The 18,027-nt window shown below is 42.5% G+C and overlaps 3 protein-coding genes across 5 annotated transcripts; 2 read left to right on the top strand and 1 right to left on the bottom strand.

Moving 5' to 3' along the window:
* The first annotated feature begins 888 nt into the window (after positions 1–888).
* LOC104423383 (histone H2B.5-like) lies at positions 889–1,791 on the top strand. The gene has a single exon (XM_010035880.2). It carries the CDS (start codon positions 936–938, stop codon positions 1,698–1,700), a length of 765 nt encoding a protein of 254 aa, XP_010034182.2. The 5' UTR covers positions 889–935; the 3' UTR covers positions 1,701–1,791.
* A 2,718-nt stretch (positions 1,792–4,509) lies between these two features.
* On the top strand, positions 4,510–5,307 carry LOC108955775 (RING-H2 finger protein ATL57; the record flags this gene model as incomplete). The annotated part of the gene is made up of 1 exon (XM_018864170.2): positions 4,510–5,307. A coding segment is annotated over one exon (621 nt), but the record flags the coding sequence as incomplete, so codon positions are not given.
* A 321-nt stretch (positions 5,308–5,628) lies between these two features.
* Positions 5,629–11,961, bottom strand: LOC104421236. 3 transcript variants are annotated; one of them, XM_010033126.3, is made up of 10 exons: positions 11,743–11,961; positions 11,350–11,450; positions 10,015–11,001; positions 9,391–9,506; positions 8,064–9,185; positions 7,671–7,977; positions 6,904–7,069; positions 6,547–6,655; positions 6,235–6,424; positions 5,629–5,989 (listed from the first exon to the last, which is right to left on the bottom strand). In XM_010033126.3, the coding sequence occupies exons 3-9, from the start codon at positions 10,813–10,815 to the stop codon at positions 6,307–6,309; spliced, it is 2,739 nt and encodes a 912-aa protein (XP_010031428.2). In that variant the 5' UTR covers positions 10,816–11,001; positions 11,350–11,450; positions 11,743–11,961; the 3' UTR covers positions 5,629–5,989; positions 6,235–6,306. The 3 variants fall into 3 exon arrangements, with proteins under 3 accessions (XP_010031428.2, XP_010031426.2, XP_039159529.1); XM_010033124.3 differs by lacking the exon at positions 11,350–11,450; XM_039303595.1 differs by lacking the exon at positions 11,743–11,961 and having other exon boundaries at positions 11,350–11,663.
* Between the last annotated feature and the right edge of the window lie 6,066 nt (positions 11,962–18,027).

The following is an 18,027-nucleotide window of genomic DNA, read 5'->3' as shown; positions in this document are numbered from 1 at the left end:
TATAATTTATAACATAACAAAGTTTCGTGTTGTTGAGCATGTATTTGACAGTGGTCGAACAAAACTTTATATGAGGGCATTTGGGTTTTGTAGGTTGCAGAAGGGATAAAGAAACTTTACAATAGATAGTAGCTTTGATTCAGAGTTGATTATGTCTCTATAGCTGTCCATAGCTGTCAAGAATAATAACTTTCTTAATTAAGTTATTATATATACATAGATTCTTTGGCGAGAGGAAGCTGTATATCCTTACTATATGTTGAAGTGTCAACTACATGTTTAGTGGGCATTTTCATGAACAAAAACTATTTGTCTGCATCAAAATCTTTACTTGTACCTACAATCGATGGTATCGCTTGTAGAAAACAAAGCTGTCCAAACAAAGCCCAATATAATCCGACTTCAACAAAACTTAGAGCTAAACTTTTACTATTGAGGTAACTGGGCCTACCCCTTATCATCTAAAGTTTAGAGAAATGTATATGCATGTCCCAATCCACTAATCCCGATGACGATGCTGGAAAATTCTGCCGTTTACTCGAGCGTCGAGTCAAGACCTCTTCCACTCTCTACGATTATGTTCACTAATCACGAAAAAAGCAAATGAAAATAGTAAGTTTAAAGTGAAGGGAAACTGAGACAAATCCCACAGGTGTTACCTGGCGGAAACCTATCCAGAAGCACCTCGTCTGTCTCTCTTACTGTTTACTTTTACCCCACGTAGTCATCCCATCGCTGGCGCTCTTCGACAAGTGTCCTCCACGTGTCCTCCTCCAGAACCCCCCCGACAACCCACGCCCTTCTCTCAGAAATCTTCCGTTTACTAAAACCCCCGGTCATCTTCAGTTCCACCATTTTCAAATTGCTTCCAAAGCGAGGGAAAAAGAGGAGCTCTGACCACTATAGAAAGAAAGCTCGAGAAGAGAGAGACGCTAATGGCTCCGAAGCGTAAGGCCAAGGTCGTCAAGACAACGAAGAAGGTGGTCCAAGAAACTGTCGAGGTCACTCTCGTCGAGAAGGATCAGAAATTGGCTGCCGAAGCTGAAAATGGCGTCGAAACACCGCAGCAAGAATCGGAGAAAGAGGTCGTGAAGACCACCGTAACGGTGGAAGACAAGTTGGCGGAAGAAGCCGAACAAGAGACAGTCGAAATCCCCGTGCAGCAGCCACCACAGAAAGAAACCGCCACTGAAGCACCTCCAACGCCTAGCCAACCGGAGGCAAAAGACAAGACCCAACGCCAGAAAACAACGCAAGAAGGCAAGAAGGACCGCAGAGAGCAAGAAGACGTCGAGGCAAAGAACCAGCCAAAGAGAGCCAGAGAAGTGGACGAGAAGGCAAGGGGAGGGCGACGGAGGCGGAGGCGGAGAGTCGGGGAAGGAGGTGGGGAGGAGCAGTACAAGAGGTACGTGTTCCGGGTGCTTAAGCAGGTGCATCCGGGGCTCGGGATATCGTCAGCCGCAATGGAAGTGCTCAATGGCTACATGAACGACATGTTTGAGAGGCTGGCCGCTGAGGCAGCGAGGCTGTCGAGCTACGCGGGGATCAAGACTCTGTCGTCGCGGGACATCCAGGGCGCAGTCCGGCTGGTGCTCCCCGGCGAGCTCGGGCGGCATGCCATTGCGGAGGGGGCTAAGGCCGTGACAAATTACATGGAGCATGACGGTGGCGGTGGTGGTGGTGCCAAGTCCAAGCCTTAGGATGGTTTCATTTAGAGCTGGCTATGTGGTTCTTTGACTGAGTGTTTTTTCTTTTCGGACTTTTTGGTGATGGTGAATTTGTATTTTGTGATCGTGATTTCTGTGTTTTGATTTCCGTAGGTGGGAACCCTTAACTCATTTTTGTCTGTGTAATAGGGATTTAGGGCTTGTTTATGTGGCGTAGAAGACTCTTTTGAAATTTGCGTGTTGGCTTTTTAAGTTCAAAAATGACCGATCTTACGTGTTCGAGTAGGTCTCAGGCATAAGTTCATTTACTAAAAAGAGCTTAGTAGTTCTTTCAGTAAATCCATCTTTGATAGTCTAACTAAGCACGCTGGATGAGAGACATCGCATTTAAAACTAGTCCATGCATTTGTAAGATTTTTCGTTTGTTTTTCATATAAGTTATTTGCTACGTATCTTATTTCATGTGAATCTATCGCCTTTATAAATAAAGAGTTCACACTATATATTAGGGTAAAATAATCAAACTCGTTGATAATTGGGAGAATTCTTAATAATGACTCCCAGAGAATTACCAATATATGTCATCATTACATAGTCAGAACGAAATAGGGATATTTTATGTGTAAGCAACAACCTTGCTGTAACTAGAGAAGATAATAAAAACCCTTCAACAAAATAGTCAGAACGAAGAGTTGATAGAAATGTAGAACAGAAATGGATGCAGTTTTTGTATCGCTCAACTTATTGTAAGAGATGTCTGTTCAAAAAAAAAAAAACTTATTGTAAGAGAGATGTGCTTTGTATAAAGAATGTTAACCAGGTGCAATTTCTCAGAAAATTTCTAATCTATAACACAAGCTAATGAACCAAAAATGGAAAAAGTGCGTATACAAGCACCACCTATACATTGAGACAAAGATGTTATTAGAAGGTGCTAACCACCATCAACCATCTAAGATCTCCGGCTACCCTCACCAGCTTTCTGCCATTTGAACTGAAAGTACACTTGATCAAAGTCGGAGTATGCTGTCAGGTCGACTTCAAAGTAGCAAGAGCGCTTCTCGACAAGCTCGTAAGTCTAATCGACTTCACCTGAGTTCCCATGCGAAAATGGACACATGGTCCTTAAAACTTACGTAACATTCAAGCTTGAGCACGAAGACTAGATGCATCAACTTGGGTCCACTTTCAAGCACTGCTTGCGCAAGCCGAGTTAAAGCTTGAGTTTGGCATTGTATCGACTCAACTTTGACTCGATCATTCACCACTTCAGTGGTCACCCGATACTATACGACCCAAGAATATTGCCGCACCAAAAAAGTATTGGCCGGGTGTTAAAAGGCCCTGGATAGTCTTGTAACATGGGGTGCGGTTTCCTCTTTTCCTCGACAATTTTCGCAGAAGATTTCACTGTCTTTCACTTGATTGATGTAGCACTTTTCACGGGAAAAGCATGAGGAAGTATTTATGAGAATCCAAGGATGGATTGATATCTATCATTTAAGCAGATACCTTGGTGGGACAGTAAGTTTTTTGGAACCTGGCTCAGAAGGGTCTGGCACAACCTTCGATGACTGACGGACCGCCGATGGGGTCCAATGCCGCGAGCCGCTCTCAGCAACACCATCATCAGCATCAGGGTTCAACTCTTCGAAAGTAGGTTTTGCACCGAGGACGTGGGATTATGGAGGCATCCACGTTCTACTGGATTAAACGAGAAGCAGCACCTAGCTACCTTCTTGTCAGACTAGTTATAATCAAGATGAAAAAAGAAAGATTCTCCTTATAGCTCAATACCCTTTTAACATAGTAGGTTGGATGAGAACCATCTCGATATCATGCTTCGCGCTCAAAACAACTCGAACTCGGTCAAACATGAAATTTGTTTCTTGAGTTTTGCTTGAATAGAAAACTAAGATATTCAAGCTGCTTGAGATCATTACAGTTAAGCTACAAATGAACTCAAGAGGTCAAACTTATTAATCACTTTTTTTTGCGGTACGTGCAGTATATGACTTTAGAGATTTATGTTTTTGTTTTTAAATAATTATGCATATTTCATATGGGTCAAGCCTTCAAAAAGAATACTCAAAATAACCATATAAAATGGATGTTAAAATTTATTGAACATTGCTTGATTTAGAATCTTAAATACTCTTTATATTCATATAGTTTTCTTTTACCTATTAACTTAAGATTTTAGATTGGACTTTGTAACAACAAAAACTATTTAAAGATGTAGGTCAAACTCTCAAAAAGAATATTTGAAATAATCATATAATGTGATGATCATTTAAATATGGATGCTTACTTATATATAACATGGACTCTCTCATATGAAATGTCAGCCTGATAAAATTGATCGAAGGTCGTTTAAATATTTTGATTGTAAGGCAAAACCCACGTCAACATAACCTTAATTTGACTGATCCTTCCCCACTCCTTCACTTCACTTCACTTCACTAGCGGTACTGTTTTCTTGTCTGTTTCCAATAATTCAACTTCTACCATTCTCGTATCTGCCGACATGGTAGAAATAGGCTCCATCAAACTCTCCAAACCTTAACTCACTCTCTCTCTCTCTCTCTCTCTCTGGAAAGCTCTTTCGCCTTCACTCCATCTCTCCTTACTCCTTCCTCAAACTTACTGATCACTCCCGCCTTGACTCACCGTAATATCTCACCCGCCACCTTCTCATCACCAGATGAAACCCCACTTCCGCAAGCTCCTCTTCCTCCCAAACGATGAAGACCCGCCGACCCTCCCCTCCCAACCCCCTTCTCCTCCGCCGCCGCTAACCCACCGTCAGCCTCGATCGGAGACCCCCTGCGGCCGCCCCTAACCAACCCCCTTCGACTCCTCCGTCGGCCTCACCGTCCTCGTCCTCCTCACCGCCCTCTTCTTCATGGGCTTCTTCTCCCTCTACATCCGCCGCTTCGCCGAGGGCGCCGACGCCGCCGCAGCCTCCCGCCGGGCCCGCCGCCCCCTCCGCCGCGGCGGCCCCAGGGGGCCGAGCCCGCCGCACGCGCCGCCGGGGGGGCGCCCGCCGTGCTCGGCGGCGCGCAAGGGCCTCGACCCCGCCGTCATCCGGTCGCTGCCGGCGTTCGCCTACGGCGGGGGCGGCGCGAAGTACCAGGCGGAGTGCGCCGTGTGCCTGAGCGACTTCGAGGAGGAGGAGGTGGTGAAGGCCATCCCGCGGTGCTCGCACGTGTTCCACGCGGACTGCATCGACCGGTGGCTGTGCGCGCACGTGTCGTGCCCCGTCTGCAGGGACGCGCGGTTGATGGAGGCGGCTCGGACCGCGAGCGAGCTCGGGGGCGGATCGACGGCCGCGAGCGGCGACACGTGTCTGGAGATCCGGGGCGGCGGAGGAGGGGGAGGATCGGGTGTGAGGAGGAGCAGCAGTTGGTCGAGCACCTTAGCGTGGGAGGGGCGTTCCTTGGAGAGGACGATGAGTTTCTGAGGGGCCCGTGCGGTTCCGTACATGTGTTTTTTTTGTTCCCTCGCACGTGTGAATGTAAAGAGGCTGTCGGCTTTGAACAATTCATGAAATATTTGTATACTTACAATTCGCTACCGATGAAACTCCCTGTTCCATCACGATGGAGTCTCAATTTATGGACCGATTTGAAAGACTTCACATCTTGAGTAAAGCAATTAGACCTAATCATGGCAGGCCGGCGGGCTCAGGCGTGTGCCCAAATGGTGCTAGCCAAGCGCGCGAAGGCAACGAGTCGAGGACTCATTCAGGCCATAGGCGGGCTTCGGCAGGCAAGCCGAATGGACCGCCTTGCCTATGGCCATCACCAGGAACGACTGATTGGCACATGTTGACGACTCTATTAAACAATTGAGACAGATATTGAATTCCAGCAAGTACGTAACAAGGTCATTTCTTGTGGCGTTTGGACACCTAAAGATAAGACACAGAGAGAGAGAGAGAGAGAGAGAGAGAGAGAGATGGAAGGCAAAGCAGCTATGATGTTGTCAACACCCTCGCATAAGTTATAATACATTCCTTTTCGTGACAAAAGTCACAAGTAATATTCAAAAGAATAGCTTGAAAAAGTGGGGGGCAAAATTAATTCTATGATTATTAGGGAATTAATGCTTGCACACTCCACCTTTTAACAGACTACAACCAATCATCTTTTTTTCGTTTCTTTTGGTTCTCTGTACTGAACCGGTGAACCTAGCCGTTGCTCGGAAGAACCATGGCATCGACGGAGATAAAAGTGTGAAGCTAAAGAAGAAGACATTGAACTCCAAGACTATCACAGCCCTCACCTGTCTTTCAAGCATCAAACTCAGTTCTTGAAAACCTGCACAGGATGACAGAATCACCATGAATATAAATACAGCCAGAACCAGATTCGGTGTTCGTAGCCATCATCATGAATGAGAACGAATTTTCTCAACCGCTGTTCCAGATATTATCATTGTCTTTACCTAACTAATCATAGCCTTCTTTCTTGGCATTTCGGTTTATGGATAAATTCTTTCAGCACAATTCACAATCGTTGATTCTTGTAAAGATGGTGCACGAGAGTCTCAGAAAGAACAATACCTGAAGGAGTCTTGAGCAGGCGCGAGGAATGCAGTTGTCAGTAAAGTGATATTTCTCTTCCTGGCCTGGCAGCTATGAAATAAAATAAGCACGTATAACCTCAACAATGGGTGCCCAGCACATTGGGCACTTCCCTTGACTCTGAACTAAGTCATTCGCACATTTGGAACACGTGCACATGTGACCACATCTGCAACATGGAGCATTTATATAAGCAAATTGACAGGGGATTGGAGTAACAATGAGCTCAAATCATTCGTGATGCAAGATGCCCCAAATCTGCACTGGGAAGATAAAGACTTCAGGGGCTACCTGTACAATAAAGAATCAATGTTGTTGTCGTGACATATACAGCAACTCCCTTTTCTCACAGAATCCCACCTAGATTCGTCATCCATCAGACCGCCACCTACACATGCACCTGCAACAGACAACATGACATGAGAATTGCTTGACCACAGAAGATGGAAAATGTCCCAATTTGCAGGCAACTGCAAATGCCAAATAGGCCTATAGGCAACCAAAGCATTTTAAGGATGACACAGTATGTTCCTCAAAAACATAAACATATTAAGAAAAGAAAGAACCTCCGGTTTCATATGCTGAAAAAGATTTGGTGGTGGGAAAACACCCAATATCTAAACAACTGCAATCTCAGGAAATGCAAACCTTGTGAGCCCGCTGGGCGATTTAGTGCCGCGGACACTTCTTGCTTAATTGAACGCTGCAACTCAAGTTGCATGTCCATGCAAGCCTCAAGCATCCTTTGCATATTATTCATCCGCTGCTGAAGCCGAGCCATATCCACCCTCAAATCATTAATGATGTCCCATTCCTGCCACAAGTTCACAATTTCATCTGATAAATTTAGGCAATGCTAAAAGGTGCAACAAATCTGAAATATCACAACACAACTCCAGAACATCCAAATATTTATTGAAAATTAAGAGGAGCAACAGAATAAAATCTCTCAATCTTCAACAAGCAAAACATTGATGTTTAACTTTTTACTAGCAATTCTCAAAATGAGAAAGCACAACCACATTTCTAAAACAAAGGCTTATCACCAAGGTTTGTCAGAGAAAAAATGAAAACAAGTTTTCAGTTTTCACTAAACGTTCAGGCATAGAGCAATTTAAAACTTTAGTGAAGATGCTGATCAGGCCTTAAGACAAGTCTTGTCCAAGGCCAACTATTTTGCATTTAGACCAGAGCCAGGTGGAAATCCTCCGCCCAACTAAGAAATTTCAATAAAACCAACAAATTGCAGTAATGTTGAACTGGAAACCATGAAAGGTCTCTCTCCCCCCACAGGGTTCTGAACATTAAAAAAAAAAAAAAAGGAGTATACAGCTAGATTTAACAGAGAATCATATTTGTGTTGATGACATTAAAAAAAATGAAAGTTCCAAGATTGAATCAGAAAAATAACATACAACTCCCATGTGTTGATGAATGTCATGCTGTGGCCAACCATCATGGTGCAAGTCCTCGTCCCAGCGTGACTGAATTGAAGGGGGTGGAAATGGTGGTAGAGAAAATGAGGGGTTCTCAACAGCATCCATCTGAGCATCATTTTCTCCACTCATCTGCTCCAACTCCTCCTCTGCAGTTGCAGGAGTAGGAGATGTACCATGCAACTCCCAATCTGCAGAAGCTTGACCTTGCCTTTCTACATATGATTGTATCAGTTGGTCAAGACTCTCGCGAAATCTACTGTGAAGAAGATTAGAAACACTCCTCCTGCGCACCAACATAACTTCTGTCATCTTTTAATTCCCACTATAAGGGCCAGGCAAACATAAATTTATGTTAAATAAAATTCTTACCTACTCAGAAGTTCCCTGAGTTCCGTGCTATACACATTATCATCATCTGGTAAATAAAATGTGCCAACTCTTCCATTGGAAACATCTTCCTGTTCAGAATGACCTTCAGACCAACTCTGCCCATCCTCTTGGACACTATTGATCCCATTTTCAACCTCATACTCCATTCGAGGGCTACCTTCCATGTCTTCATTTGCATATCGGTCCTGCGACCATTCATTAACAGTGGTTTCTGAGGGAGATTCATCAGAAACCTCACCAGCACTGCCAATTTGTCCATTAGATTGGGCACCTGCTTCATGGAGATCACTCCCTTCACTTTCCGAGCGGCTTTCTTGCCAATCTTGAACTTGGATGGCTGAAACTCGCCATCTTACATTTTCAGCAGCATTTTCATCAAAAGAACTTGTCTGTTCCAATAGAGTATGGACAGAGTTTCCCTCTCGTACTGTCTCAAAATGACGATAGAGTGCTTCGCTTACTTGATCCGAATGAGTAGGTTCTCCAGATTCAATCTGCAAATCTCTAGATGGCTCATCAGTACGTACATTGACCTCCCCATCAACCATATCAATCGATCCAGCAACAATTGACATTTGACTATTCCTCAACTCACTTACAAGCCCTGCCTCTGGCATTTCTTCAGTGTTAGCAGTGGATCCTGCCCCATCGCCAATGGCACTCTCTACTCCACGTATCAGATGTGAAGAAGCATGCTCTGGGACATCAATTTGCCCAATTTCATTGGGTGACCGATCACCCCTTTCATGTGAACTGTCTGCCTGACTTCCACCCACATCCGTCAACTGAGCAGCAACTGGCTGTTGCTTGTTGTGTGACTCATTTGCTAGCACTTCAACCTGCCTTTCTTCAGCAACATCCACAGATCCAACTTCTTGATTAATGGATCCTAAATTATCTCTACCATGTGACAACTCATAGATATTTCTTTCAGCATTAGAAGGCCGAGTTCCTTCAAGATTATCATCCATGACCACGGGCAAATTATTTTGGCCACCATGTCCTTGCTGATTATCATTGATTTCACTGCTAGAAGAGCTATCAAAGTCAGTGCTCACTTCACCACTGACAGAGTTGTCCAATCTGGAAAGAAATCCTTCCCTGATTCATTAATGAGGGGAAAAAATACCAGGAATAAGAATTTGGAATGTTCAAACTAGTTAATTATCATGAATATAATGGAAGAACAGACTGCAAACGCAATAGAAAGAAACGAAATACAATATACTATTAAAAAAAAAAAAAAACTGGCTCCAAGTTCAAGGGACATAAATCTAAACTTCACAGAGCACTCAAGACAACATACCTGAGACCAGAAACTGTCTGTCTTTTCCTTAATAATCCCAGTTCGCTAGCTGCCAAGGAACTGGTTCCTTCATTCACTGTCCTCTCATTTCGCAAAAATCTACCCCTAAGCAATGACTGCACATGAACATGCAGTATGTCAGTTAATCTCAGAAATACACCAGCTATGCAACAAACTTCTGATTTTCTTTTTTTGCAGATTTGACATGGGAAGAATGCGATGAATGCAAAAACAAAGAGCAAGAGGAAGACTTGGGTGCTTGTTAGCTTCACTAAGGTTCATGGACTTAGAAATCTAAGAAGATCAATTGGACAAGACATTTGGCCCTGTCTACGTGTCATAATAAACAAGGCCTTGCTCATCAAAATGCTTTAAAAGCAACAGCAAAGGCTTCACAGTGAAGAAGAGAATTAGAAGTTCAGTCCTGTTTAACGAATACTATTTAGATCCAGCTTCTTTAACAACTGCTACAGCAAAGGAATCGCTAATAAATGCAATTTCCATTATTGTACCCTACATCATTGAGTGAAATTTTATGAATCCAAAAATGTAAAGACTCAACATTTACATCTAGAAACTAAGATATGAATAGCGAAACTTCCAACAGAGATACACTATATGCACCTGAATGCGGTTGCGATGAGCAAACTGTGAAACCGGCTGCTGCTGCAATAACCCCTGGATCTCTCTTTGCCTTTCTCTCTCTGATTTCTTCAACATGTCGAGTAGAACCTGTCTACCACATACTCTGCGAATGCCTCGTCTGTTATTGTCAGCTCGGACTTCATTTCCATTCACAAGCAAGCCATCACGCACCCGTTCAATTTGAGCACCAATTTCAGCGGCCTGTTCTCTGCTGTCACCACAAGGACCTCTCTGACTATTTGTCTGTACCCACTCCCTTATTATTCTAACCCTCTCCTGCTCAGTTTCCCCAAGCCATTGTGCCCTTGGATGATCAGCAATTTGAGAAATGTCGGATGCACACTCTCTAACACCACTGTTCATCCATTCACGAAATATTTTCCTCACTCTTTCTCTCTCGGTTTCTCCTAAATCAGAAGAATGCTCCTGGCTGAGATTGTTGTTTTCCAAGGTCTCATTTTGTGACACGGCTTGACTGTCAGACCATGTTCCAGACTCGTTCCCATTCTCAACCACATCACTCTCACCTTCTTCAAAACTGTTGAGACTTGAGAGATCATTAGTTGAAACATCACTTGTTTCATGGATCAATCCTTCACCGATTCTCTCTTGACGACTCACTGCATGTTCATCCTCGAGCTCCCGCCACATCTGCAGTGTGGAGGACGCCCGAGTGCCTGACATCCCATGGTCAGCCCGTCCTCTGGCTCCTGAAGATTGAGAATCTCTGAGGAAAGAAGAATCAAGCACCGAAACATTGTGCAGACCCGCAATGGCCATCCTCCTCACTAAAAATCAGACCCTTCAGTCCATCTGCTTCAAATGCACAAAAAGCGCATGAATCAGGGGAATCATCTCCCAACAGAGGATTCCATCAGAATGAGGCCACTGCATCCCAGATAGAGCTGCTTATCGTCTATAACTTGCCATCAAGACCATCAGAGATCTGAAGCCCAACAAACTTCACTGTACAAATGCACCGAGGAAATTAGACACAGTCATCGAACCAGAGATAGATGCACACGTTTTAATCATCAGAAGCAACAATTATCTTTCCGTAGCACATTAATTGTTCAGTTCAACATTCTCTAAGCAAGCCTATGTTACAAGAGCTCGCATAAATCGAGCAAAAGATTCGTAGAACAGAACAAAACAAACAAAACCAAAATCCCTCCTTCAACACCCTGAAAAGGAATGGACCAAAGAGGACCAAAGAGAACCAAAATAACCGCTCAAAATCCAGACCACGGGCAACCTTAACTCCAATAAACGACGCTGCCACAGGAAAATAAACTGCAGAGCAATGAATCGAACCTCGGAAGCCCAGATTTGTCCCGAATTTGCAAATCCGGCGGGCAGAGCCTCGAAAAGAGTCAGCCCCCAAAGGAGCTCGGCACCGACGCATCTCGAGCTCGCTAACCTCGACAAATCCAGAAACCCCAAATCAACAGACCAAAAACAAATCATTTCTCCCACTTTCCCTCTCCCCCTTTCTCTACCAAACAAGCTTTCGTCTTCAAACCAAAGTCAAAAAATGGTTTTGAAATTACGAAACGGATCGAAGCTTCCGCACCGCAAAACCCAAAAAAAGAAGAAAAAGAGAGAGAGAACAAAAAAGACCCAACAAAACACATCCCCCGAAAACACAAACGAACCAATCCTGCGAAAATTACACGCATTCTCGGAGTAAAATCAAAAAGCCCATACCTTCCGAGAGCTCCGTCTTCCTTGAATTCCAAGCAAAGAAACGAAAAACCTAAGCTGCGCAGAAAGTTACAGGGTAGAAAGAGACGGACATAGAGAGAGAGAGAGAGAGAGAAGGAGGGGGGGAAGAGGGAGAGATGTCAAAACGGGCAACGAAAAACTTGAAGGAGGTCTTAGAGAGAGAAAGTGAAGAGAGAGAGAGACAGAGGGAGGAGAGGGAGGAGAGATGAGCGGCGATTTGGAAATATTAAATGGGAAGGACACGTCACCCTCCCCCTCCTCCCTCCCTTAAATTTTGCCGTAACACTAACGTCTATAAAATCACCCCCCGCGGATCCACCGCGGCCCGCCACGTGTCCCGCGTCGGCCGGTTACGGAACCCACATCCTTAAACGTAACGAAGAAGGGGGGGGAGTGGGGGGAAGGCGGAAGGGGGCCCGAAAACGGCGTCGTCCCGCGCTCCCCGGCGCTCTGCCAGGGGGTAAAGTGAGGTCACGTGCCCTCCTCGTGCCGGCAGTGAGCGGGGCTCGGCTGAGGGAGGAGTCATGCTGCTTTTGGAGATCATCTGATGAACGAACGCACTTTAGTAACTACCGGTCAAAATGAACGCTTTTTCTTAATAAGGGTTTCTCGATATTGTATAAGAAAATGCGCGAATAACGCGCCGATTGGACTTGATAAGGACTCGGTCCTATCTCAGAATCTTCAAGAAGGACGTTTGGGAACAATTCCGACATGCAACATTTAATCATTTGTACAATAATTGACGTATTAACATGTTTGATTCTCGTTTACTGAGTAAAATTACAATAGAGTGGTTTTGGATGGCACTAATTAAGAAACAATTAGTAATATTGAAGTGGCGGTAGTTATGCTTTCTTCGTCGTTAATCATGTCACATGTCGATGGCCGATAGTCATAACCATAAATTGCTAACAATCTGATGCGGCATTATTCTATTGTATTTTTCCAACGCTATTCGGATATAATGAGTTTATATCTTTTTCTCCTTTTCCTAAGTTTTCCCTGCAATTTTTTCGGCCTAAAATAGGGAGTTGGTGGTGCCCCCTAAAAGACGCTCAAGTGCATTGAATTTTAAAACATCTTGTATAAAAATGTTACTTGAGCCAATAGCTTCAAGGTTTGAGAGCTTCGTACCTACTTTCATCCACCTTTCCTCCTCCATATATTGCTAATTATTGTAACAATCAAATTGCAGATTATAATTATGCTCTCTTGCTTTCCTATTTTGTGGCAATATGAAATCTCACCCAACTTTTTCACATGTTCTAAAGTATAACAAATAAATAAAAAATAGGCTCGATTTAATTCATGACTTCAATTCCTTTTTTGCTCTTAAAAATACAAATGATAACTTTAGCTAGAATATATCGTGTCGACAAAACACCTCATAATAGACCGTTGGGATAAAAAGGAGCAACGTATAATAGATATTGACTTATAACTCAATGAATTAAACTTCAGAATAAATATCGGTCTAATTTGATGTCAATGAATTCAACTCGCGAAGTTTCTCTTGACATTTCCTCATTATGAATGTATTGAAAGATGTACTTGGATGCATCCGGCGCAATGAGCAGCCAAGCTCATATACACGCTTAATCAAGTGGCCCCACACGGATCTCGCCACATTCAAGGCTACACATCGAACACGTGTATGTGATTTTTTTTCTTTCAATTTGTTTACAGGTCCAATGTGAAATCCGTCCTATCCCTTTTCCTTGTATTAGCGGGATAGACCTAATCTATATTTATAAAACGAATTTGGAGAAAAGTTTCTCCTTTTTACTTAATGCCCATGGGGTCTCAGAAATCCCCAGAACCTCCATTGATATGGGATAAAAGATCAAGAGCACCATACCCAACATTCAAAAGATAGCAAGGACATCCAGGACACCTGACCAATCCCTACATGATCTAAGCGCAAAACCCACATGGTTTTTATTGAGAACTAAGCCCTCAACAGTGTGATTTTTGTCATTTTCTTTTCTGGCACAATTGCATGACCAAGGTCCTAACATGTGATATGTGACCACCCTTCCTCGCCCACATGTCCCCTCCTCTCCCTAGCAATCTATGTAGCGTAAAGAGCCTGTTATAAAACCTCTCAAGATCCAAAGAAAGAAGGGAAAATTAATTATGGGGAAGGCCCATCTGTGTATAAAAGATCCAAGGGAAAGAAACTTCCTTTTCTTCGAAGTGATGATTCATTCTCATGAATACCAAACCAAAGCCTGTGAAGTAGGAGTCCCACCACATGCAAGATACCTTCTCTAGGTCATTATTTCACCAGTAACTCCCATTGAATACAGCGTATAAATGCATCGCCTTTAGATAGTTTGGTCCCTTCTCTTTGTTCTTCTTCTTTCTTTTTTTCCCTCCCCCTTTATAAATCTTATCGCTTTGCCTTCCGAGTAAAGAATTGCCACATAAAGGGGGAGAAGAGGAGCCACATTTTCCTTTCTTTCCTCCTTCATTTTTTAACATGATGTATGTTGTTTTGACTCTCAAAAACAAAAAAGACCGGTACCACAAATTAGACCCATTTTTTAGAGTCGGAGAAGAATACATGGGTATAGAATGAGAAATGGTGAGAGAGAAAATGTAGTTAGGACGAGAAGCATAACATACAACTATCAAACGATAGAAGATAATTATGGAATTACAAAGGGAATGTCGACCTCCTATATATCAAGAACTTTATTTGCGGAGTCACATGCAATTTTTGCAATTCATTTCATGTTGTCATTCTTGTATTGTGATTCATACCATCATAACATACTCCTCCTTATAAGAAGTACAATAAGAATTACATTATTTACGTTTGACCAAAGAGGGTGAGTCAATTACACTTATACATCAACTTTATACTTCAGTTGATTAAGAGGCTATTTGGCACAAATGCCATCGACAGTTTCCACAGTGACAAAAATGGATACTACTATACTACAAATTTTCAAGGTGTTTGACAAACATTGTATAGCTAAAACACCACTACAATTACACTCTCTTATTGCATCTCACCCAATTTTGAGGTACTGCAACCCTAAAGTATGCATCATCAAACAATAATTTACAGCACTTTGCAGCAACTTCAAGGCACGACATAAGTACAATATAACCATGATCCTACCAAACCACATTGACTCTAATATTCATCTAATGATGCCCAGATTGAACCATGTTATCTTTATGGATTTGAATTTATCGGCCTCTCGACCCCAAAACCCTAAGAGTGCAAGCTAGAAAAATATCTTCCTAGATTTTTTGGCCATCATTTGATATGAAAGCGAAAAAAAAGATGAGAAGAGAAAGTTAAGGACTATTTACTGCATGCCCTTTTGGAGACCTATGCAAAGGGGAAGCACCCCGATTTGATTGTTGTTTCACGCTCTGCATATGAATATATGCATTGCTCGTTCACGTCAAATCTTTTAGGGGGTCAAGAAGACCCGCAGGGCATAAATATTTTCTCTTTTGTCTGAACTTGGTGGCTCTACCATATAATTGCAGCATTTCGACGCTTTGCTCCTATCGAATGCATGGTCTACTTTGGGTCCTAAATGTCTCCGCACGTTCAAGGGTTGGCTCAGCTTCATTTGTCGTTTCCATATCCATAGATGCAATGCTGTCAATTCTTATCGTTTTGCTATTATTTTCCTATAATTCATGATCGAAAAATTAGAGGGTATTGAGAAAATCAGGACATAGGATAGGTGCGAGATCACATGGCGAATTGTTTACTAGAATAAACTCGAATGACTAATGAAAAAGAAAAGTATGTACAAGGAGATAGAGATGGGATCCAGCTATAAGTTATTGTGGATGAAGATTCGAGTTTTTCCTATGACTTTTGCGTGACATGAATAGAAATTTTACTCTATACTAAGTCAAAAAGTTCTTGAAAATCGAGTGTGCAATCATTCTTCATAAATAGCATATTTCTTATCAATCTTCTCTCATATATGATGTCTTGTCCGTCCTCATTAAACATGACATAAAGAAGCGACTTCACTAGACGACAACGCAATGCCGGAACGATAGGTAGGATATAGATGAGAATAAATAGTGATTTGGAACGATAGTTGTGCGTGAAGTTAGGGCACAACATACTTCCGGGACATTAAAGAGTCGCCCCTCTGTATGCATGCGCACGCGCGTTTTTGCAAGAAGGAGCGACCGCAATTTCTCCTGAGTGAATGACAGAACAAGGCGAACTGGCGAAGTGGGTGACTGTTTCGTGAGTGGGAGTCGCGGTGGAAGGCAATGGTACGAAACCATTTTGCTTGAACAGCCTTCAGTTGTGGTGGCACATGGTTTGTGATTTGGAGTTTATAGTGTAGTGGTGTCTTGTAGAAGGAAACAGTTCGTGCCTTTGGAGTAGGTGGTGTGATTAGACCTCTTTGTTGATCTGTGGATTCTGCCATCCAGTTAATTTTTCCCTTTTTCACATAAAAAGGGCTTTCACATTGATGTCGATATTACTGTTCACTTGGTACGCTCTCTTGTTGCTTCTATCGTGTTATTATTGGGTTTGTTTATAATTGGATTGGTTGATCGGGTACCAAAAAGGTTATAAATCTATTACAGTTGTACCAATTTAATTCTAAACATTTTATTTGAACCAATTTTGATCTTTGAACCTTTTGTATTTGTATCAATGATTACATCCAAACTATTTTGGCCAAAAATCATTGATATAGACATTAACCGTCCTACATAATACGACTAACACTAATATGAACAATTTATGCAATTCTTTATCATTTTTATTATATTTTTCCTTTTCTATTTTTTCCTTTTCCTTTTGCCTATCACCCAGCCATGGTGACCAGCCACAAGTAATAACTAGCAAGGATTGCCCTCATCAGTCTCGAGCAAAGTTACACTCGCCCCCTAGATCTGGCGATGCGAGACTTGCCTGAGGCTAGCCAAGTCGATTCTTGCTAGATCAAGCTAGGCTAGCCCTCACTGGCATTTGATAACGCTTTTGGTATTTGATGGAAAACAAAGAGAACGATATATTATTTTGAAAGTTGATTAATGAAATTGACCTCGTATTTTTATTTTTTTCCAATTAATGCAAGATGAATTAAAATTGAAAATGCATGCAGTTGGAGAGCGCCACTCAAAGAAATTTGCTCTGCCAAAGTAGAATGAAAGTGCAGGGAGAAAACAAGCACAAATAGTTGAAGAAGGATGCAACTTGGACTTGGAGGAAAAGCACAAAATCACTGGCCCATGTCCGGATCGCAACATTTGATTTGTAAATTTCCTAGGAAATTTCCATGAATCTTCCCGACAGGTATACTTTAGAAATCACTCATATATCTCCATGGGAAATTAAATAGGAGCGACGATGACATCAAGTCTCACCCAACATTTAGACACAAACTCCTCCGTCCCCGACACATGTTATTTCCATTTACCTCGTTTTTCCGGTCAGCATCGGACATTTCAACGATAAGAATCGATTTATAAGTGTAAGGGAAAGTCTCATCTTTTAAATTAATTTATGAGGTGAGAGAGACCCAAAACCCTAACTTTCCAACAAGTCTGAACCCAATAATCATATAGGAAAATTACCATATATGAAGAAGAGATTATTAGTTTATCTCATATTAGTTATGGAAAAAAATAAGTGATGTGTTTATAAGTGTGTGAGAGAGTCTCTTCATTTGAACTAACTTTTGGGGTAATAGAGATCTAAGATCACCCACCATTTAGCTACATCATAAATCATATTTCACTAAAACTGATTTACATAATTAATCGAACGTGGTCCAGTGATTGGAGTCACTCTCCCAATCACCTACTTCGTAAAAAAAATAAAATAAAAATAAAAAGATTCATGCGATATTAGCATCTGAATCGGGATTAAGTCGTGTGCTTTCACGCCATTTCGCATGGCGATGAAGAGCAGAAAGAGGGAAGAGGAATAGCTTCGTTCCATCTAATTTACATCGACCGGCTGACTGAATTGCGGGTGTCGCTTCACATCAAGCAAGCGCCTGGATTTTCTTTTTGTTATTTAACTGGCATAACCTGGATTAGCTGCATGAATTGGTGGGGGGTTGATCTTTCATCGAACAGGGACCGATGACTTACAGATCTCTAAGCAATGCTTTAACTTGGAGAGGACGTGATCAGTGGTCACACCCTGCACGTGTCGCTTGAGAGATGTTTGGCGCAACTTACATTCTTCTAAATTGGGTTTTCTCTCTGGGTAATCTTTTTTCTTTCGGTGCAATCTCTGGGTAATTCATA

This window comes from Eucalyptus grandis, chromosome 10, assembly GCF_016545825.1.
Source record: "Eucalyptus grandis isolate ANBG69807.140 chromosome 10, ASM1654582v1, whole genome shotgun sequence".
NCBI lineage: Eukaryota > Viridiplantae > Streptophyta > Magnoliopsida > Myrtales > Myrtaceae > Eucalyptus > Eucalyptus grandis.
Note: the sequence above shows the minus strand (reverse complement) of the source record. Positions and strands in the feature narration are given on the sequence as shown.